Below are 23,975 nucleotides of genomic sequence, written 5' to 3'. Positions count from 1 at the left end.
TTAACAGCAACGATGTATGTAATGTATACTGTAATATGTCAGTTTCAGTGCTTTTTTACCCTTCATATGATACAGATGAAGAGAAAAACAACAGGGTCAAAGATCCAAACCTACTGATTTGGTTACTTGCGTACATTCTGCTTGTTAGTTTGTTTACAGATTAGAGTCCAACTCATGGTAAGCTCTATTTGCAAAGCTCTCCTACAAGGACAAACATTTCAACCCCAGTGTTTGCAGATGGACAGGCTGTTTCCAGCAGTAGAACATCTGATCTTTATTTTTTAGTCATATATGTAATTTTAAGTCATTTAACTCAGACTGAAGGCAAACATTACCATCATTTGTGAACCATAGCAATCTGAATATATGTATGTCTGTGTGTACGTGCCCACACACATGAATTGTACAGAGGGAGCTTTTAGGATGGACCCTGCTTTCATGAACTAGTTGAGAACACATCAGGGGGCAGTAAGTGCCGGGAAAAGTGGGCGGCGTAACAGACAGAAAGGCACAAGAGTGGGTCTGTCAACGATAAAACGTTTGGGCATTTATCTGATCGTGATGGATTTTCGAACATGGAATTTTATCTTGTTTGCACTGCAGTGCAACTTCCTCCTGACCAACGCCGGCCAGACAGGTAAAGAGACATTAGACTTGAGAAGCTGAAGATAAACTAAGTTTCTTACTTAATTGGATATTTAATAACGAGCCTTCTCTCTGGCTTTACAATCCTTAACAGTTTAGAAAATGTTTGTCACTGGGCAAGAGTAAACACTATATATTGTATCATTATTCATTAATATGTTGTGTTAAGGTTCAGCGTAGTGATACTATGACATGCTTTTGGCATTATGATGGCTGTTGAATATGGATGCATAGCAGAGTACAAATAGGTAGTGTATCTGTACTGAAATTAAATAGGACAGTGTCTTTTCAGCAACCTGCCAACCAACTTTCAAGTTTAGTAAAAGCTCAACAAATTATGCTATGTTACAAAACAATACATTTATAGAAACCTCAGTGCTGGTGTTAGCCTACTTTCTTTGCAAGGCAATTAGCTACAAGTTTCACAAATTTGGTAAAATAACCATGACAATACATAACCTTGTCTGATTTAATAGCATTTTCAATATCTTTAATGGAATAGCCTGACCAAACATGCTAACATGGCTAAAAAGGAACGGAAGTTGGTAGTCACCAGTTACTATTGCATCTGCATAAAGCTAATTAAAGCAATAAGCCACGAGACGCCTTGCGTTACTGCAATGTTATCACGAGGGTGTTAGAAAACCCCCTTCCCTGTGATAAAATCACAGTAACACTTGGCCTTGAGTGTCACTGTTTAATGCAAAAACCTTTGCTTTATAAGTACTTCTTAGTCAGCAAATTACCACCGCAAGTCTTATTTAGCATCAGTCTAAGAGAGCTTCCCATGCTGGGGCTGAATCTCAAATGGCTCCCTGCTCCTTACATAGTGCACTACACAGGAATTTAAATACTGGCTCCTGTATCCCAACATCACATAATATAGCTTAAAATAGTTATTTGGGATTCAGCCACATCCACACTCAACAAAAAGTGCAATATTTGGCTGCAGAAGCTAAAATTTCTAAACTTCCCTAGCTCACTGTTTAGGCAATATGGAGCCAGTTGAGACTCTCACTGGGTTTGATGCTAAGCTACTTAAGGCAGATCTGACTAAAAAACAGACAGTTGAAGCGTGTAATCCATTCAAGTGACATTCTTTAGTCTTTTATATCGCCATTTTACACTAAATCACATCGCAAATACTTTGATTCAAGCCTGTGATATTAATGATGGACTTGATTAGCATGTTTGCTATCTTTTCAATTGTTAGCTAGCAGACCAGCCAAGTTCTAGTCAAGAGAATAAACCGTCAGCCCCTCAGTGTGAACAAAAACCGGTTTTACTTCATCAGCACCTTCAGTGGTCCATGAGCAACATTAGAGTCAAAGATTAACCCAGTAACAGCACAAGGATTTTTGTGACCTGGCGCAGTAGTACAGTTGCTGTCTGTTTTGTAATGGTGTTTATTCCTGTTCAGTCACTGTTTTGGACATTGTTGTACCGAACTCTTCCTTTAACATGTATTTTACATAAATACTTCTTCTTGATTGATGCTAACCACAATCTGCTGTCTACCTTTTGTCCTGTTTAGTTTTCCCGGCTCATTCACAAGCCCACACCATCTTCCTGCGGCCTAAACGTGCCAATGCGTTCTTTGTGGAGGAGATCCTAAAGGGTAACCTGGAAAGAGAGTGTTATGAGGAGAGATGCAACAAGGAGGAGGCCAGAGAGGTCTTTGAGAACAATGAAAAAACTGTAAGATTTGACGTAGGAAATATCTAGGACACTTTAATGCTAATCATGTCATGAGCAAATATGCCAGCAATGACAAGGCAGATTAAAATTAGTAATTACTTTTTGGTAAACTATTACTCATTCTACAGCACTGTGAGCAGAGGTGGGTGATATGGCAAAAATGTAATATCGCAATACTTCTAAAAGTTGTCACGATACACGATATGTGACAATATTATTTATCATGATAATAACGAATAACTGTGCATAACTGTGAGTCACATGATCATCCAGGCATGAACAGCTACTAAAACACATTTCCTGTATAGCTGTGTTTTAAGTGCTCTATTACGTAATATTCAATATATACTATGCTTTGTTAACTATAACCTTATTTTGCATGTTGCTTTTAAAGGAAGAATTTTGGGCCACATACTATGGTGGGTATTATTAATTTTTGCATTCATTTATCTCTAAATGGAATGATGAAGAAAAGAAACATTGGCAGTGTTAAAGTAATATTTCTTCGCTTCAGATGGAGACCAGTGTAAAACCAATCCCTGTCAACATGGCGGCGCCTGTAAAGACACAGTAGGAGGCTACAGCTGCAAGTGCACAGACATGTATAGCGGGTTCAACTGTGAAAAGGGTAACGTTTTTTAGGGGTGGAGTGCGTTGATGTCATGTGTTTTTAGTTTAAAATCACAGTGGTTTGATATTTACCAAGTCAGAATTGTTTAAAGTGGTGATGATAGGAACCAGATGTCTGAAGAGTTTAATACCTCTAAAAGCTCCCTAACAGAAAACTAATAATTTATGACTTTGCTGAATTCTATATTAGCCTCGTAGCTCCACTGCAAAACTAAAGAAGCAAATTTTGGACACCAAACATGTCTTGGCGGATTTACTACATGTAGATTCGTCTTAATTTAAGTCGCATTCTTCTTTGTACATTGAGCAGATGTATCCCAATGCCCTTCTGGGGGCCCTTTGGCTTGTGAACACTACTGCAAACCCACGCAAGGATCTTACCGGTGTTTCTGTGCCAAGGGCTACAGCCTTCACAGTGATGGCAGGAGCTGCGTACCTCAAGGTATGTATATAAATACATTCTTCTACTCAGAAGAAGAAGTGCAGCCCACAGCAATGATGCTAACACTAGTAGACCTTTCGTATTAGAATGTGAAGCCGTTTACAGTGTCTCATCTCTACTCTAGTCTTGGCTAGATCTGGGGGCTTGTCCCAGACAGAGACGCCTTCAGTAAAGTCTAGTGCTCGAAGGGCCAGAATCCTGTGTTTGAATAAGGCCCTCCAGGACTGGAGCTGGTCACGTCTGCTTTGTCACCTACTGAATAGCTCAGAACATGTTCTGTTACCTATAAGCTTCTTTCGATCATTTCAACTCCCCTCAACATCTTTCTGGCCCTGCCAGAACATACAATCAACAGCACTTTGGTTGTAAGCAACATGCAATCCTGGGCCTCTTTGTTGGAATAATTACCTTCATGTCATAGACTTGAGTCTAGTTAGAGCTGGTTTAGTAACTTTACGTCTTGTCCATTTCTGCAGGAGTGGCCAACTCTGCTCCTGGTGGGCTGGTTTGTTTGAACAGGGACCTGTCTCACAAAGCATGTTCAATAAGACAAGAGTTCCTGACTAAATCACAACATTACAAACCTAACAAATGCAACTAATTTTGTAAAGGAGACGTGTGCGTGTGAGGAACCTTTTCAAAGTTTAAAGAACCTTCCCATTATGTAAAAGTTTTATGAAGAACTCCCGTTACACCTGCTTCCTGAAGTAATAACTGCTTTGTATTCTTAATATCTTTGTAGTGCAATTAGTTTGCTCTGCTGCAAAGTGACAATTAAAAAATGATCCACCGTCGTGAGAAGAAAATCCAGTTAGCTTAGTTAGGACCAGAGCTTTAGTGGGTTGATGATGCCTGGAACTGGAACACATCCTAGGCTTGACGTAGTCATTGTCATTGTCATAGTTTTGCTATACTGATCATCAGAACAGTACAGTGGAGCCTAATTTAACAGTGCTTTGCTGGGATGCTTCAGGATTTCCAGTGATGACATCTTCCATTCTCTTAGTTCAGAACCCCTGTGGGAACCTGCGAATCTCCTCTGAAAGATATGCCAATCTGAACAAGAACGAAAATGAACTTGGCAAGATCTGTTCCCAAGGACACTGTCCATGGCAGGTAAGCACAATAATGAATCAACGTATAGCAAGCGTGTCCAGTTCTAATCCTGGAGGGATAGAGTCCAGTACAGTGCAATGTTTTCCTTTTTAACCACACCCACTTAACCAAGTAACTACCTACAAAGGTAAAGCAGGTGTGTCTGAACAAAGAAATTACCCTACCTAACCCTAAAGGTGCTCCAGGTCCAGATCGAAACATCAAGAGAGAAGGAATGTCACACTGTTAAAGAACTGAAATAGGAATGTTAACAGATGAATTATACCATGCTGTGGCGGCTAGGTGACCTTTGTGGATGGCCGTGGTGATGTGGTCTGTCACGGCGTGATCCTAGGACGGAGGTCTGTACTTACCACAGCTGGATGCATGACAACAGACAAAGACCTTTACATGGTATTTGGTGAGTAACAGTGCCATCCTTAGCTAAGGCAATGTTGACTCCTTTTAACAAGTTAGTAACACTTCAACATAAGTTAAACAAGTTAAATAAAATGACAAATAAGATGTTTTCTTATACGCAATTAAAAATAAATGGCTGCTGAATTGGTTCTTGGCTTGAGCTTATGTTTCTAATAACAGAACTTTATGTAATACCTTCAACAGCGGGCCATTCAGATGAAAAAAGGAACGCTTCACAGGCCAGCAAATGGACTCTTCATAGGAGGTACATACTAGGTCAGCCTGATGATGACTTGGCTTTCTTGCAGCTAAAACAGCCAATCACCCTTGGTCCAGACACTGTATCCCTCTGCCTCCCAGAGAAAGACTACAGTGAGAACATCTTGATGAGGACTGGCAGGGAAGGTGTCGTGGTCTCTGGTGCCAGCCATCCCTCATATCTTTCACTGGAAGACTGCCAAGACAAACTTAACCTGACATTCTCCCTGACTAATAAGATGTTTTGTATAGAGGAGCAAGAACCCAAGAGTGGCGGTATGAGATTACGGTTACAAAAGAGAGTCCAGTGCGATCTCAAGTCTGGGACTCCTGCTGCTACAGTGGAAGGAAACACAGCTTTTCTGACTGGACTATCTCTGTCTCAAAATGACTGTAATCGGGAACTTGTGTTCACCAAAGTCTCCAGATACACTCACTGGATTCGCCCACTCCTGTTGAGGTCTGAGGCTGAGCAAAGATGATGTTTGAAGCCAGAAATATCCCACTGTTATGATTATAAAAATAAACTACTGAGCAATTTTACCTATATGGTTATATGTGCCGTTCAAAGACGTGCTCTGCTTCCTTGCTTCTCAACATACAAATCTAAAAAATAATGCATTTTTTTGATATTTGGCTGATCTTAAATAGGTATGTAGCAATAGATGTATACAATTATATATAAATACATTATTAAACACTGACAAGTTGTACAAAATCATGATAAGTTTATTTTACATAACCAATAAAAAAAAAACAAAAAACCCCCACAAAGGAATAAAATACACCATCTGGAAAAGCAATGCTGTGTAGCAACAAGACTGCAGAGTCTAACTGCTGCGATAAAATAGTCCATTCAAATCCATATATTTCACCTGTTAAAGTTCACAGAGCTCAATTTCTTTCTAACCTGGAAACGCTGCTTTAAGTGAGCCGCTGGTAAATCTTTACACCTTTAAATATTTGTCACAAAGAGAATTTTTTGCAAATGTTAAATGGCGGTAACTGACAGACACATAATATCAGCCCATGGTTCTCAAAGCTTTTAGTCACAGGCATCCAACTTTTATCAATTGGATTACAAAAAAAACTTTTGAACATTTGTAATTAGGAGCTCAAAATGACAGTAATACCAGGAATACGTAAATGCAGCAGAAGTTGATGTTAGTGGAGGGTTGTTGTTCCAGGTTCAGTCTTTTCGAAGCGATGGCATTTAAGACACAGAGGACAATGGAGGGAAGGGGTTCTGCTTACTGACAACCAACTTTTGGTGCTGGTGGGAGATGTAACCTTTGATGTGACCCTAAGTGAGAGAAACAATACAAACAATATACATTAACTATAAGAACATGGTAAGGATATCTTTACAGAGACATGAAAAAAATTTAATTGATGCGTTAGTCCAAATTAGCCCTTTGGAAACCCAACAGCCAAACAAACACAGCCTCTCCCTTCAGGGTTTTCCCATTCATATCTAGGAAGGCCTACAGTGACATTTTTCCTCATGAAACTGTTCTTGAAATTCATTGGTTCTTTCCATGGTCCTTATTATATCAGTAGTTAATCTAACATGCAAGGCCTTCTACAAAGATAACACAAGAAAAAATGGGACAGCTCATCAGTCAGTGAACGTCAACTACCACACGTTTTTGGATGAGCTAATATATGTAGCTCATTTTCTTAGCTAGCTTAGTAAGCCAACTGCATAGTTGTGTTAAGGAAAGTAATTACCAGTTCAGCAGATTTTGAATAAGGTTAGCATCGCTCTTCATGCCATTAGACTTCCCTTTATCTATCCAGCACTGGGAAGCCATACTGATGCTCTATACCACTTATTCTTCATATTCTTTTCTTTATCAGTTTTGTTTAGCAGTTTTAGCCTTTATTGGTAAGGGGGGGATCTGCAATTTTGGCACTATTTCATTTGCCATTATTTCTTTGAACATTCTTTGAAGCCGTTTCAGTAGGTCTCATCAGAGCACACCCACTTTTGTAACTCGCTAACTGAATGGCTAGTCTATGACTCCCCACTACATGCTGTGGAAGTGCAATCTGATAGGCAAGTAGACACGCCTCTTTGTCATGATTGGTTGAATCTTAGGTGGTCCACTTCACATGTTTTTTTCCCCCCATTTTCAGAACTTGTGGCACCCATAGATCCTGGACTTTTTACTAGCATGTATTTATTGACAGCTGCCAGAATAAGGAATGCACTGAATTAGGACACATCCAATATTGTTCATGTACATATCTGCTGATGAAAATACATAAACATTAATAAAATGTTGAAATTGGGACTACATCTACCTGGATTAGTATTAGAGGGAAATATAACATTGATTTCTGAATTACCAACGCAATAAAAATGAACAAAAGGCAGACCTTTTAGCATAGCAGCCTACTTTATCACCTTAGGAGGGTATCAGACTTTCTGCTTTTTAGGTACTGCACTCCAGCATTATGAATTTAAAATGCCACAGTGATTATGGCCTTAAATTTAAGTCTACCAGAAACAGTTCAACAATATGAGAAGAAATATTTTTTTAATTTAGAGTACAGAATTATTTGTACTTTTTGTTCACCACCATTGGCTTTGCAGGTATTTATTGCAATTCACAAAGTTTCCGAGTTGAAAAAGATTTAAACTGGAAGCAGTGCTGTTAAGTTTCTGACAAATTGAGAGCCAAAGTGGTGTAGGCACAAGGAAATATGAATATTATAAAGTCAAAGAAAATGAGACAGGAAAATGAGGCCAAACAGTAGGCACATCAAGCACATCTTACTGTGTTTGTGTGGGTATGTTTGTAATGTGTCGTCCATGTATATCTCACCATGTATATGAGATTGGCCAGGATGCACTGAACTTCGTCAATGTCAACCTCCTCCACCTGCATCATCTTCAGCGCCACCAAGAACGCATCTAGAGGCAGCTGGTGTGTCTTTAGCAGAAGATACCTAGAGAGAGGAAGAGGATAAATATAAAAAAATAAATAAATAAAATTAAAACATGAAATTTGCCCTTTCCTATTTATTCCAGTTAGAACCAGCCACATAAACAGTAAAGTTCTGTGTTATTTCAAAGACATCTTCTGTTTATAAGGTCTACTTACACTTTCTTGAAAAGGTTCCTGTAGGTGATGATCTTCAGCTTCTCAAGGATGAGGAAGATACCGCAGCGGATGAAAAACGTCTCATGCTTGGCAAGAGCTTCATTCAACAACAACAGGTTGCCCTCACTAGCAGAAGATAAAAACAAAGCAAACAATAATGGTCTCCTATAATATGGTGACTATCTTAGATCCTGTTAAGATGGACTAGTTTTACCTGTGAAGGTACTGTAATTTAAGTGAATGCTAATGAGATCTGTGATTTTAGTATAAATCGATTTCCAGTATAAACCTGCAATGTCCTTAGTTTTTAGACTAAAAAAAAAGAATAATTCCAGACTGAAATACATTCTATAACTGGTTGAACCCAGGGCTCAGTAATAATAGTCTTGTTTGAATTGATTACATGGTAATGTAATCCACACAGCCCTTCACAGTGTTGTTGCTGTCTGTTACTGAATGTGACACCTGTCACGTAACACTGATGTGTATATTTGGGTTTTCTTGTTTCAATCCGGGCTATGTGGAGTAATTATAGCAAAATTACACAAAGTTTATCCTGTACTAATTGGCCAAATACATTACAAATAGCATCACAGGATCCAGTAAAACATCCAGTCTGAAAAGGGCTTCCAAAAATTAGCACTTATTTTTAAGAGTAAGTGTTGAAAGCAACCAGACCTCACTGCCTTGGTAACATCTGTGAACTGCATTAAGTCATACTTCTTGAGCAGCTGGGTCGTTGGCATGTGGCCCTGTAAAACAGAATCAGGCCTACATTAAGCATCAGCAGCAACTTATACTTTGCAGTGATAAAAGCAGAGTTAGAAGACACACCCTTGTCCTGATCTTCATTTGTGTGTGGCCCTCAACTGATTTCATAGTTCTATAATTTATTACATAGTGTGTAAGGAAACATAATAGTTACATGCAGTGGTCTCCAGACTTAGAGTTTAGTTTCAGCCTCTATCCAATAAGCTGCCCCGCCTTTTACTTAAGTCAAATACATCTAGCCAATCAGAGACTTGGGAAGAAGTCGATTAGCTGGAGGAGGTGTGGTAAATTGTGGTTGGAACTAGGCTCTGCAAGGGACCACTGGTGTTGTGTGTATGCAATTCACGCAACACCTGTTTGCAGTACTGTGATTTCACGCACACTGCAATCACTTCCCAATATAGTGCTTACATAAGTATGAGTGTATGTATTGCTTACTAGCAGCATCTTGACAGGCAGTAGATAGATGAGGATGAGCCGCTTGTTCCTCTGGCAGGAGCGATGGCTGTGCTGGAAGGAGAAGGACAGGTACTCTTCCGCTGAGAACACATACACAAAGTGAAATGGAGTGAATGCCATATACTTGACAGAAGACAGGTCAATATCATCTGCATAAGTTTTAATAGTGGTCTTCATGGAAAAAGTGATATTTGAGCTGCGACTCTAACCCAGTTTGAAGTTGCTGTCAAACATAGCCTTGCGGCCCACGTAGTACTTGTAAGTGACTCTCTGGGCCATGCTGTAGTCGTCCTTCAGGTTGGAGCTGTCAATGGCCCGGATTAGAGGCTTACAGAGATGCAGCTTATTGATCTGGAGAGATGAACATCAGATACCAGACATCCTCTGTTAGGCACTATTTAAACAAAGACACTATTTATTCCCCAACTGCCCTCACATGGACTCCAGAGATTGTGGTCTACAGTAAGGTTATCTTGTTTGTGATATGTAATACTAGAGAGGGAATTGGTGTGATTCTGATAAAGTTTAGCCTCTTATATGTTGCCTCTTACCTTGAAATAGATCTTGAACAGCTGGTTGATAAGGAACAACATCCCCCACTTCTTGGAGTCATCAATGCCAGCACGACTGTTAATGACAGAGATTAAGAGACGTACATGTACGTTATCATTCATCAGATGAGACAATGCAAACGGACTGATGTCTGTGCTTATGTACAGTGTAGAGCTGTATGATATGGACAAAATACAATATTGTGATTATATCACTACAAACCACACTGGTGAACTTAATGTAGTTTTTTTTCGGTGGTCTTAATGTAGTATAAGATTGCTCTGCATTATTTTGGCTGTTTGTTGGATCACGGCAATGCCTTCATTCACCAAAACACAAAGAACTAGGACTAGCCCGAACCGCAGTTTACAGATCTCAAAACTTGTTGATGTGTCAGAACGAGTACTCAAATACTCACTCAAAATCACCCTAAAACCAACAATATTGGAAGTGCTTCAGGTCGTCCACCTGATAGAACATATTCACTTTTATTTTATTTAGTGTTTCCCTAACAACGACTACATGACACGTCCATTTTGTGTCCATCAAAACACGCTTATTATTTTTCGCCTTGCACTTAAGTGCAGCGTAAACTTGAGATCCACTCAAATCAGTCATTCGTACTTTCAGTAATGTTATAAATAAGACATATTGGTGTAGTAGTAGCTCCTGTGCTGTACTAACAGTGTGTGAGGTGAGATGACACAGTGTTTTGCATCAGTTTATGATGTGTTCAACTAATTTAGCCACAGTTTACTTGTTTTTAACATTTTCCATTAACAATTCTATCTAAAGGTCTTTATTGATTAAATTTATTTTAGGCTACGTGTTTGTGGTAGAGTACTGAAGCTACAGCTTTAATCAGCTTGGACATTTGGCACAAATCAGAAAACAGCCCAAGAATTTTCTTGAGTCTGAAACCAACCTGGACAGCCCATTTCACTCAAAATGCTGAATAAAACCTGACAGAATAGCATCAGTCACTGAGTTGTGACAATAGTAGCAGTCATTAGATAACAGATAAATAAAATCTAAAATGCTATAAAATAATACACTACAATAAAATAACCAGCTGTGCAAAATTAAATTCTGCAATGCTTTTGAACAACATCCCAAACGTTTTTTAGTTTGGATTAACAGCACATTGTCAGGCTGCATTCACATCCATCAAAAAAAAGCACTGACGTGTTAGTGGTTTGTTGTGGGTGTGTTTGTGGGTACAGATTGGTGTGAGTGGGAAACTTAAACGTGAAAGTTTGTTTGTGAAGCAAAAAATATTTGTTAGTTTTAATCAAACCGGGCAGCCAGACACATATCTGCAAAATACCAACCCAACCCGACTGAACACAATGTAAACACTTGGATCCCATTTTGTTTGGACAAATATTTTAAGCTTTAGCATGAGTTCTAATTCAAATCAGGTGAGCCCTATTACCAACACGAATGTGGAACATCTGAGATAATGAGGACGATCAGAAAACACAATATTGTGGTAACGATCAACAATGATTTACTGAGCAGCCCTAGTAAAGCGTCTATGTGCGTACTCACTTGTCACTGGCACACACTCGGAAGCAGCTCATCAGCTGCTCGGCTGCTTTCTCCAGCATGTCTCCCACCTTCCCTTTGCCCTTCTTCTGCAGCTGCTGCTCCGCCTGCCCACACAAACAATGAGAACACCTCAGCCAAAGCAACGAAACCACAGCAACTGAACACCCACAAGAAGCACAGCATAACAACAAAGAAGCAGTTTTAAGGCACACAGTAGGCATCGTCTTATTCCATCTTATTAGTCAACACCTACACCATATCCTGAACTTCAGTAACCTATTGCATTCGGACACGTTTTAAATCAATGGACTGGTTTTACCAAGATTTCAGCCATCAACAATTTTCGTCTGAAAATGGTACAGCCCCACAGCATTATCCTATGACCACCACATTTAATTGTGTTTGTAGGGTTGAAGGTGTCTCCCATCCTTCACCAACAAAAGTAACATCCTTGTGCCTGAACAGCTCCAGTTTTGTCTCATTAGATCAAAGAACAGACTTCCAAAACGCATCCCCATGTTTTTAAATGATCACATTGCAGAGATCTGGGGGTTCCTGTTGGAGCTAATCATTTTGACCACCCCAAAATTCAATACATTTGTAACAGAGCCATCTTAATTTTTTTTTTTTCCCAATACAAAACTTATGAAATGGGGTACACTGACAAATGTTCACTGATGAATGTTTTAATCTGTAAAGTTTTATGAATGATGTTAACATTGGACAGAATTTTAGGAAAATGTTCCAGATCTCCTTGGGGGCTAATAATCTTGACCTTAGCTGTATGTTGCTAGGGCTTTGTTTCTCAATCTTGGAGTAAGCCTATAATACCAATGGTGATTCCCCACTGAAATTCTTTATTAGTTCAGGGCCAGGTTTATTCTGGGGATAGGAAATCACTTATCATTCAAGTCCCATTTACTGTTATGTTTAAATCCAAAGTGTAAGCAATCAATCTATGTCGTGCATAATCTCAGAAATTATAATCTTAAGAAGAATCTTGCACTACGTTACTAAACTGACATCCTGTGAGGTCGTGTCCTGGACACCTCCTCAGTGACTCCACCACTCTGCAAATTTTCTCTTTCCGCTAACGCAAAGCGCTTAAAGGTGTGAAAGGTGCATCATCCGCACACCACAACCACACCTTCAGAGAAGAATTTGTCAACTTTCAGAAAAACTGCGTAGTCACAAATATTTTCATCACATCCACTAATTTAGAAATAAGGAATTTGACTCCTAAAACACAGCAGTAATCGCACTTCGCCACACAATATTTGTAGCAGAGTAATTAAGTCTTACTCATACAGCTGCTACATTTTTACAAGCGTCCCTCCATTCAAAATCAACAGATGAACGAGGTAATGCATATTAATGACCGATGCTCAGCGCCTGTATGGGTGCTCAAATGGAAGTATTGTTTTGTTGTTGAGTTAGTGACTTCTTTTAAATCACGATAGCAGCAACACTGTACCTCCCCTCAAACCTTTTCCTTTTTTTAAGCTGACTGACTAAATCTTGTTAATGTCATTGTAAAATACTCTATATTGAATTCTCTATTAATAAGTCCCCGCCTAGTGATGTCACTGGGTGCTGTACCACAATCAGTATAAGAGGACTTTATTTCTACTTTTTTTTCTACTCTTTCCCGAATATTTAACTGTACATACAATTCGTTTTATTATGCCATTTCGATATAAAATACTGAAAACTCACTTCTTTAAGAATTTAAAGTACTGTTGATTTTGTATATTCTCTTTTTCAAAGAGGCACCCTTCCACTTTGTTTTTCTATTGTTTTAAATCAGTAGCTGACCAAGCTACATTCAAAACGATTTAAAGAAATATATATCACCCTCACGATCATCACAAATTTTTGATGACTTGTCTATGAGATCAAACATGTTTGGGAACATTACAGAAAAGAACATTCAAAAGATAAACTTTCAATTCAAAAAGATAAACTTGTTGCCTTTTCTGTTGTGGACAATCATCTTAGTGACCTATTTTAATGTCCTTATTGAAATGTATGTTTTTCAATATGTACAGCACGTGTTTGAGTCATTTCTTTCCTCAGGGTGGTACTCTGATCTAAACACCATACATGTGCAGGATTTCTCTGGGACATACTGCACTTTCAGTCTAAATAAACATCTACAGGTGATTTTGTAGGATACATCATGTTTGTAAATAACTGGTTCTATTACAGTAGTGTGGTTAACAGCACAAGCACCAACAGCACTGATCAGAAACAAAACAGGCCCTCAAGCTAAACCCCTGTAGTACCATAACTTACATTGTTGGCGAATATTCGCAGGTCAAGAGTTACAGCAAACATCACAGGCAAAGCCCTAAACAACAAAACAAGAGGAGATCAATTGTATCTGTAATCACAACCGTTCAACTGTAAATATCTGAAAAAAAGCACTTTTGAAACATTGCTCTGTAAGTATGCATTTTTGTTTGAACATACCAATTCTCCTCTTTGTGTGCTTGAAAAGCTTTCAAAAATGACGTATGATGTTAAGGCAAAACAAAGGTGCTTAAGCTTGCATTCACAGAGTACAGATCTAGGATACATGCTCGTATTAATCACTGGCATAAACGAGAACATACATCAATTGAGGGAGATTTCAATCTTTTATTGAGAAATAAAAAAAAATGAACTCGAAACAGTGTATTGAACTTAAACTGTACTTCGGGCTCTTCTGAGGGTCTCTCTCTATTGCCATTTTTCCATAAACCACTGTCAATGATTGAAACCTACACCTGGCGCATTCTATATTTTTGTATTGTTTATAAGTTAATTGCACTGTTTTATAAGATCTGCAACTTGCTCAGGTATGTGCTACTTTGTAATCGTTCAGTTTGCCAAGAAAAATGAGCCAAATCGATCTGGGCTGGATTTTCCGATAGCATCTCAGCACAAAGATGATTCTTAAATGGTAGAGGGACCATTCAGAGGTAGGGTAATGTAATTTTACTGGCATTTCTCAAAGAAGCGTTTACTTGTGGTCTCTGTGGCTGAAATCAAGCTGATATGTACTATCCCCCTCAAGCATACAATGTTTTTTCTGCTCTATTCTGGAGTATAGACCACTCCCATCTCTGTCTTTTATACCAACATTTCTTATGCTGGTCAAAATATTACAGACGTCCTGCGGTAAAATTTCATTTCCACACCACCCCCATGTAAACTAATCCTGTTAAAATCATGCTTAAGATGCTTTTCAAAAACTGGGCCCTGTGTAGTACATAATTACATCCATCCATCCATCCATCATCTAAACCGCTTATCCTTCTGGGTCGCGGTGGGGTGCTGGAGCCTATCCCAGCTGTCATTGGGCGGAAGGCAGGATACACCCTGGACAGGTCGCCAGTCCATCGCAGGGCAGACAGACATACATATACAATCACATTCACACCTAGGGGCAATTTAGCATGTCCAATCAGCCTGACTGCATGTTTTTGGACTGTGGGAGGAAACCGGAGTACCCGGAGGAAACCCACGCAGACACGGGGAGAACATGCAAACTCCACACAGAAATGACCCTGGTCACCCGGCTGGGAATCGAACCCAGGCCATTCTTGCTGTGAGGCGACAGCGCTACCAACTGCGCCACCGTGCCACATAATTACAGCTCTGTGGAATTACCAAAAAACATACCAAAAACTGAAATGAATCTTTAGCTAAGAATAGAAAATTATACCTTCATTATGCTCTACTGCTTACTCATTTTGCCTGCTACATCATAGAATTTAAGGTTATTAAAAAAGGATATTGGACCACAACTGTCTGGCATTTGTATGCCTCCACAAAGTCATGGTTAGCCACAGCATACGTGCATCTGCAAAGAGAGAGGAAGAAAAACAACTGCGAGAATTGTAAAGAATGAAAGCCTTAACAGAACAGAAGCCCGGTGAAGTGTTGGCTGAAAGAACAGATAAGCAGTTTACCTGAGATGTGCAGCAACCATCTCATCATAAGGAGGTTCTAGCACCTGCTGACACTTGTCCTCCGGACTGGAAAGCTGAGAGTAAAAAATAAGAGTAAGTAGCACACTTTACTCACAGACTATTAAATATTAATTGCTTAAATTTTACATGAAGTTCACATTTTTTAATGTGAGCCTGATTTTCAGAATTTTCCTCTTGTTGCAAACACAATCAGCCACAACAGAAACAAAATAAAGCAAATATTGTGCTTTTGTACCGTTTTCTATTTTCATTAGCATCTCACATACTGTTCCAACTTTTTTGGAATTGGGTTTGTACACTAACACTTTAAAAATCAAAAAAGATGACTGCCAAAATCAGATCGTATTATTGGTAAGCATATAAAAACACAATCAATGCATACCTTTTGCAAGAGACAGGATAAAAGAATGAGAGAATAAGACGTCTTACCTGCAAACGAGGATTGGCTACATGTGGGTGTTTGAATGACAGCAGCTCTGCACAGAACACTCCATCCCTTGTGTCAATGGCCTCCAGCACCTGTGAAAAGAGCGCTGCTACTAAGCCCGACATACAACCTCTATGGCACAGACATCAACCATACTGACTGTTAGGGCTGTACCATACACTACTCAGCACTCACTACTGCAATCCTCACATTTAAAGTACTGCTACTGAAGAAAGCTGCAATAAGCAAACAAAGTTCAAACATCCTGACCAATGCTTAGATGTTTCAGACGTGTGTATCTGTGGGCAGTTTGGATCATGGTGTTCAAATTTTACATCAAAAACACTGCATCTTTAACAATATGACTTTAACCATGACTCCAAATCCTGTGGGCCGTGTTTCTCAAAAAGACTAACATAACGACATAAGTAAACGAAGTATCTTCATTTTTTTTTGATGTTAATTTTTCTATATAATTTGAGTACACCTACTGCCCTTTACAATGTGTGAAAAGTTGATACTCAATGGACCAACAGAAATGCACCAAAATTGCTTAGAATAAAATTGTTTATGTTAACTTACATTAAAGTAAAGAACATTTGTGTCCTCTCCTGTTGTTACTTTGGAGATACTTGTTGTACATATATATTGCAGCAATGATATATACAGTGGCATGCAAAGGTTTGCGCACCCTGGTCAAATTTTTTATTGCTGTAAATAGCTAAGTGAGTAAAAGATGACCTGATTAAGTTAAAGACATTAAGTTAAAGATGGCACTTTTTTATATTTTAAGCGAGAACACTTTTTTTTTATTTCCATCTTTCACAATTTTAAAAGAACAAAAAAGCAAAAGTTTTTGCACCCTGCATGGTCAGTACTTAGTAACACCCCCTTTGGCAAGTATCTCAGCTTGTAAATGCTTTTTGTTGCCAGCTAAGAGTCTTTCAATTCTTGTTTGAGTGATTTTTGCCCATTCTTCCTTACAAAAGGCTTCTTGTTCTGTAATATTCTTTGGTTTGGGATTGTGAGGGCCATGGCAAAACCTTCAGCTTGCGCCTCTTGAGGTAGTACATTGTGGATTTTGACATGTGTTTAGGATCATTATCCTGTTGTAGCAGCCATCCTCTTATCAGCCTCAGCCTCTTTACAGATGGTGTGACATTTGTTTCCAGAATTTGCGGATATTTAATTCAACCCATTCTTCCCTTTACCACTGAAATGTTCCTTGTGCCACTGGCTGCAACACAAGCCCAAAACATGATCGATCCACCAACATCCTTAACAGTTGGAGAGCAGTTCTTTTCATGAAATTCTGCACCCTTTTTTTCTCTCCATACCTTTGCTCATTGTGGCTAAAAAGTTTCATTCTAATCTTATCAGTCCAAGGACTTGTTTCCAAAATGCATCAGGCTTGTTTAGATGTGCCTTTGAAAAGTTCTGACACTGAAAGTTGTGGTAAGGATAAAGGAATGGCTTTCTCTGATGAAGGTCCTATGTGTAAATGTGTCACTGCAAAGCAGAACAGCACACCAACCACTCCAAAGTCTGATAAAAGTCTTTTGCAGTCAAACAGGGCATCCTACAAGCAGTCGTGTTGGAAAGTTTTCTCGGTCTTCCAGACCTCAATCTGACGTCCACCATTCCTGTTAACTGTCATTTCTTAATTACAATTGGAACCAAGGAAACAGCTACCTGAAAACGTTTTGCCATCTTCTTATAGCCACCTCCTGCTTTGGGGGCATCAATTATTTTAATTTTCAGAGTTTTAGTCAGCTGCTTAGAGGAGCCCATGGCTGCTAATTGTTGGGACAAGATTTGAGGAGCCAGAATATTTATAAAGCTTTGAAATTTGCTTTACCTGGCCTTTTCTAACCAGCCACAGCCCTAAAGAGCTGATTAAGGTCTGAGCTCAAATCTCTCGGGGTGCCCAAACTTTTGCATGGTGTTCTTTTTCTTTTTTCTGTGTCTAAATTTCACAGATTTCAATTATGCAGAAATTTTTAAAAATCAGTGGAATTCCCTTAAAGATGCATTCAGTTGCGCACACACAGCTTGTACAATCTCCACAGAAAAGCACTGCCAATAGAACCGGACAATCTGGAGCATCCACACTTTTTTTTCATTATTATTATTATTATTAGTGGAGTATAAAGCCCCTCAGTGGAGCAGTGGAACTGCATTTTCTGGAGTGATGTGGCACCATTCAATATTTTTGGGAGGAGGTCAAATATAGAGAAAACAGTATATCATGATATTTTAAGACATTGTCCCTATGAATACTGTTTTGATGTGAGATGGTTCATTGTAAAGACACTAATCAGCTCTGTCTTTTTAACGTTACAGTGGTGGTCACAGGAACCAGGAGTCATGATGTATATGACACAAACCGATCACTTAACCTACACGTGTCTTCTGGGTTTTTATATGTAATGTTGATAATAGTGAAATAGTGGTAAATCTGAAAAAAAGAAAATTTCTTTGGGAACTATTTTGCCACAGAAGGCCCGGCATGTATCTCTCCACCATTAATGGATTGAAAAAAATATATGTTTTACGCCAAAAATATTGCTAATCGAACTATCGTAAAACAGAGTCTCAGACATCAAGCAGCGTATTTGTTACCACTTCACGTAATAACTTTCTGTGAGGGAGCTTCTACGGTCATTAAACACTTCAGATGTCTGGTTCCCATCACTACCACTGTGAACAATTCTGACTCTGTAAATTTCTCAAGAACAAAGCACTACACATCAAACCACTCTGAGTGATGTTACAGCATACAAACTGAAGGTACCTGTTGGAGGTATTGATTGATCGTGATGTGAGCCATGTTGATCCCGGACAGCAGAGCTAAAAACAAAACAAAACAGCTGCATTCATCATGTACGAGAAGTAGGGGTGGGCGATATGCCATCATCTTTATTTTGTCTGACATATGAAATGTTGAAATAGGCAAAAAAAAACAAAAAAAAAAGGGCCAGTGCTTCCACAATTAAAATACTATTAAGAACGTGCAGTGCCAATGACCTTTACAGCATTTCACATACTGCACTGAATCTACTTAAACGGGACCAATTATGCCCTCTTTTTAATGAAACGCAGTCAGTCTGGGTTCTTCTCAGTACTGACGATAACCACAATATGCTCAAAAAAGCTTAAACAGACATAATTTATCACGATAATGATAAATATTATCATATCGCCTCGTCTTAAGGAGACGCCTTCTTGGTCATTAACATTCAGTGTACGAGTTTAATATCACAGCCGAACCTCTGACGGGACTTTAATGTGATTAAACTCAGCGGTCGTCATTAAAATCTGCTTTATATCACTAAACGAGCCGCATCACTACACCGGCTACGCTAGTTAGCCGGTATGCTAGCTTAGCGCTCTCATTCTGCTGAACAGCCATCAACAAAACACACCTTTTAACGTTTGACTCGAGGCTGCGGCGTGGTGTACCTTTTGTCCTACAACTGTCACACAAAATATTCCAATCATAAATACCTTTAAGGTCTCATATCACTCTTTCAGCGGTAAAACGTGCCCGAGAGCTTCAGCGCTCCTCACAGACTTCGTGTTTACCCATGTGAACTCGGGATTCACAAAAGCAGATTCGCTACTTTTCACTGGCGTCGAATCTCAAGATAAGAATCAAAAAAGCGTTTTACTGTCTGCCGGACACATACCGCCGGACACATATGAAGTGAACAGCATATATATAAAAAATGTGGTATTGGCAGAGAACTTATAGTGAAAAACGGGCTCTGGCACTCGTTCAGCGTCATGAATATAAAACATATAAATATATACAATGAAATATATATGAAGTAGTAGTTATTGTTGTGGCTTTTATTTAATTCAATTCTTTAAATCTTTACTTGTGCAGCACCTTTCACCTTTCATCCACTGTATGGGCATCAAAGCAAGAGCTACTAATTCAATAATTAAATAATGATATTAAAAGAAAGTATAGATAATTAAAAGTAACAATAAATATACATTTTGTAATAAAATAAAATCAAAGCAAAGGAATGTTAAAATAACATGGATAATGAATGAATGAATGAATGAATGAATGAAAAACTAAATGACTACATAAATAAATAAATAAGTGTATTAATAGTAGAAGTAAAAATAAGGGTTCAGGGAAAAGAATTCATATAAATAATTATGTATTAAGCTGCTTGTACTGTCTCATCTCGACTGGTAGACTGGTTCCATTTTTCAGGTGCATGGTAACATAAAGCCATTATAAACACAATACAATACGCAAAAAATATATGTACAAAAAATATACAAAAAGCAAAATACAGAGCATGAAAAATGTTAACAAAGTTGTTCTTTTGAAAATAAACTCTTCTCTACTCGGAGTGTAAATAAACAATATACAGTAACACCACATAACTATGTAACACAAATTAAACAATGTAAATTAACATACAAATTACATTTTAGTGAGTATTATTAAGCTACACAATAAAGTGGGATGAACTTATTAAATAGTTTTGAGTTTAAACTTAATTTAAACGAAAATTAAAAAAAGAGGAACTTTCAGAAAAATGTGAATTATCCAAGTGAAGCCTTTAATAAATAAAATGCAAAATGTTTGTACTTTATTAGTAATACTTTAATCTTACTTTTAATTGAAAATAGTATTGTATATAAAGGCTTTTTGCTCGTTTTATTTTGTTTGGCTGTTACCACACTTTCAGTATAATCAGAGTCGGGCTCTGTGTCAAATGTCTTAATTCTTACTCCCTGCGTACTGCGCTATGCAAGTCATGAAATAATAGCTTCTACACCCAAATGGTGCATTATGTTTCTAACAAAGCCATAGAAAGCCATTTATATTCAGCCATAGGCTGCATAATTCTCTTTCACACTTACTGCACTGTTTGTATGTAGAAGGCAGTTTCCTGACTATGTAGGGAGTAGAAGCCATTTGAGATTCAGCCTGTGTTTCTGGGGAGTCTGGCCTCTTCCTGTTCCTCACATTAAACCAAAAACACCACTGCAAAACCATGAATGAGTCCTTGGTGAATGGGGGTGAATGGAGCTAAATGACTAAAAATGTTAATTTAACATTTTTATAGTTCTTTTACACAGAAATTTCCTTACTATACTTTTGGAAAGTAGAATACTGTACTATACAAATCAGTGAAAAATTACCAGCATCTTTCGGGTTTCCTTCAGGAAACAGGTCTTATTTTTTGGCTAAATCGGTTAATAATGCGGTTTGGGCTCACACTCACAAAGTCCTGTAACTTATGTTGAAAAGCGTTCAGAAACATGGCAGCACTGCTGTAATTGCAGTTTTGCACACACGCTCCATAGGAACCCATTCATTTTGGACTCGCTCGGCAGCGCCCTCCCTGAGGCCCTTATTGAGTGACAAAGCTCACCCGAACCTGATTGCACATCCTGCACTGAAGTCTGTTTAAAAACCCTTAGCGCCATCTCGTGGAAAGCATCGATGTATAAAATGCATTTCTCACAGGAACATGAATTTGGACTGAGCTATTAGAGCTCTTTCTTCCTGAAGAAAAAAAAAGAAAAGACAAAGAAAACAACACACACCAGAAAGACACTGCATGAATCAGAGATGACTTGATTTGGAGTAACAGCGTGTTTAACCTTTACTGCAACTGTTTGCACACACACTAAAACACACTAAAGCCAAATTAACTCGAAACGCTAATGCTCTTCATTTTTATGTTTACGTCACACAAAACCTAAATAAACAAAATTAATAGCCAAAACTCAAAATCTCTCAAATAGAGTTTGTTGCAATAAAGTATAATTTATTGCTTCTTTTAAGTTTATTGAACTGTCTGCTGGTGCCTCACCCATTCTTTTTTTTTTTTTACAGGCTCTTTCTTTGATCAGCCCTGGAGTGACCTCAAATCTGACCCTAACTGAATGTAAATAAGGACATTTCAAGTCCCCAGTCCCCAGTGTCACCTAGGGCTAGAGAGGCAAGGAAAAACTCTGAGCAAAAAAAAGGAAGAAACATTGAGAGGAACCGAGACTCACAGAGAGAGCTGTTAGGTGATCCGATGAGAGATTAGTTTAGCACACACACACTACCACCCAAAAGCTTGGAATGTATTAATGTTATTTGTGCTTATTCTTTTATCAGTGTTTTTCTGAGCAAATTAACACTTACTACCCAGTTAAATAGCTAGTACAGTTATATATATATATATATATATATATATATGTATATATATATATATATATATATATATATACATATATATATATATATATATACATTTATAATATGTGTGTGTGCACGTGTGGTATTTTATATGAAAACAGTAATATAAATGTGTGTAGTATAAATCGGGCAGCAGCACAGACCCATGCAGTTTCATGTATTTTCTGCTCCAAAACACCTGATCCAGCTTATCAAAACCTGTAACACTTCATTAGCCTTAATAAGCTGATGAGCTGGATCAGGTATGTTGGGGTGGGGAGTTGAATGTGTGAAAGACAGTTTTGTATATGTATGTCTGTTATTTTACATTTTCTAATTCTTTATTACTACATCTTGAAGGCTAACAAAATGGAGGAATATAAATATCACAGATCAAATACTTACACAGAAAATTTCCAAATATGCAAAATACATTACAGAGCATACTTTTATCTCACAAGGGTGAAAGATGGTGGTTGACCCTGGGGTGCTGTTTAATCCACCACAAATAGCACAGTTCAGAATGTGGAATTCTGGGATATCTTATACAAGGGTGTAGCTAAAACTTTTAGAATGGGGGAGCCAGGTAAGACCCACAGATTTTTTTATGTGGCAGCACACTCCTTAGAAAAATAAAATAAAATAGCAATGCTGTACTAAAATGAAATATGAATTAATGTGTCGTTTTTTCTCTGTACATAACTAAACCTGTTCATCATTTCCATGTGAATAAAATAATACATCAATACAACTACTGACGAAAGTAAACTGAAAGACAAAACTGTGTTGATTTAACATATTTTAGCCGTTCATGAGGAAATGGTTCATTTGAATAAAGTAAATGAAATTCATCCTTTTTTTTTTGCACAGTGTTAACTTTATTAAAAATATTTCATATAGACCGGCCATAGAAGTTATTCATTTAGGCTGCCCTTCACTACAGATTATATATGAGTCTAATGATTAGAAAGCTCGGCACTGTATAAGGGAACCTACAACACCTGAATGTATTTGACTGTAAAAAGAAATAAGCTAGCATGATAAATTATTATGACTGATTTTGATAGTTAACTTATCTTAGCATCGCATAGTCTACTTCATAATGTAGCCCACAGAGCAGCACTGCTGAAGGACCCAGAGCACGTTCACTCGCCTGTTTGCTCAGCAGATGAACCCATTACTGCAAGATACGCTAATGAGCATCATCAGACTCTTATAACTGATTTGTAAAAACCCCAAAAGCAGATTTTCACCACAACGCATAACTGATTCTTTACTAATGATGGCTGACTGATGATAGTTGACTGTGTCACTTTCCATAACTGAGGTGGTCAGAAGGATGACCATGCTTCATACTGGGGCGGCACTGGCCACCTCTGGCCACCCCTTGGCTACAACTCAGTTCTTATAGGCGAAGTGTTAGAAGATGAGGATTTAGGGTTAGGAATGAGATGTGGTTTGGACCCCGATCATATCATATTCATTATAACTAATAATGCTATTTAACGCTTACTAACACGGACCATTGATTAGTTTCTCTCTCCATGGTGCTGAAATATTTGTTCCTGATCAGTTTTGCTCTTAAACGTATTATTCACAGATAAGAAACAGTAAAACACATTAACATGTACTTTATTAAACGACTTTGTCATTACAAATATTTTGGGACCAATCTCAATGCCCTAAAGAGTTAAAATTCATCTGCGGATCTCAGTCCGTAAACAACGCAGGAGGGACT

The 23,975-nt window shown here is 38.3% G+C and overlaps 2 protein-coding genes across 2 annotated transcripts; one reads left to right on the top strand and one right to left on the bottom strand.

Annotated features, from left to right (window-relative positions):
* Positions 1-207: 207 nt before the first annotated feature.
* Positions 208-5,735, top strand: prozb (protein Z, vitamin K-dependent plasma glycoprotein b). Its single transcript, XM_036557477.1, has 8 exons — positions 208-637; positions 2,180-2,343; positions 2,738-2,762; positions 2,858-2,971; positions 3,284-3,415; positions 4,422-4,531; positions 4,814-4,931; positions 5,135-5,735. The coding sequence occupies exons 1-8, from the start codon at positions 562-564 to the stop codon at positions 5,668-5,670; spliced, it is 1,275 nt and encodes a 424-aa protein (XP_036413370.1). The 5' UTR covers positions 208-561; the 3' UTR covers positions 5,671-5,735.
* Positions 5,736-6,216: 481 nt separating this feature from the next.
* Positions 6,217-19,645, bottom strand: pcid2 (PCI domain containing 2). Its single transcript, XM_036557478.1, has 15 exons — positions 19,543-19,645; positions 18,830-18,885; positions 16,038-16,127; positions 15,588-15,661; positions 15,413-15,478; positions 14,104-14,145; positions 13,927-13,981; positions 11,632-11,735; positions 10,080-10,155; positions 9,738-9,879; positions 9,508-9,608; positions 8,977-9,050; positions 8,299-8,424; positions 8,020-8,143; positions 6,217-6,491 (listed from the first exon to the last, which is right to left on the bottom strand). The coding sequence occupies exons 2-15, from the start codon at positions 18,863-18,865 to the stop codon at positions 6,402-6,404; spliced, it is 1,200 nt and encodes a 399-aa protein (XP_036413371.1). The 5' UTR covers positions 18,866-18,885; positions 19,543-19,645; the 3' UTR covers positions 6,217-6,401.
* Between the last annotated feature and the right edge of the window lie 4,330 nt (positions 19,646-23,975).

This window comes from Colossoma macropomum, unplaced genomic scaffold (assembly GCF_904425465.1).
Source record: "Colossoma macropomum unplaced genomic scaffold, Colossoma_macropomum, whole genome shotgun sequence".
NCBI lineage: Eukaryota > Metazoa > Chordata > Actinopteri > Characiformes > Serrasalmidae > Colossoma > Colossoma macropomum.
The sequence above is the reverse complement of the archived record's forward strand: the minus strand, read 5'-3'. Positions and strand labels throughout refer to the sequence as shown.

Bases quoted from the DNA above. Each gene is read 5' to 3' on its own strand.
- prozb (XM_036557477.1), top strand. From the start codon at position 562: ATGGATTTTCGAACATGGAATTTTATCTTGTTTGCACTGCAGTGCAAC. The intron at 2,344-2,737 runs GTAAGATTTGAC...TTGCTTTTAAAG, and splicing joins TTGAGAACAATGAAAAAACT to GAAGAATTTTGGGCCACATA. The intron at 4,932-5,134 runs GTGAGTAACAGT...TACCTTCAACAG, and splicing joins AGACCTTTACATGGTATTTG to CGGGCCATTCAGATGAAAAA.
- pcid2 (XM_036557478.1), bottom strand. From the start codon at position 18,865: ATGGCTCACATCACGATCAATCAATACCTCCAACAG. The intron at 15,662-16,037 runs GTAAGACGTCTT...TTTTACTCTCAG, and splicing joins TAGCCAATCCTCGTTTGCAG to CTTTCCAGTCCGGAGGACAA. The intron at 11,736-13,926 runs GTAAGTTATGGT...TTGTGTGGGCAG, and splicing joins TGCGAATATTCGCCAACAAT to GCGGAGCAGCAGCTGCAGAA.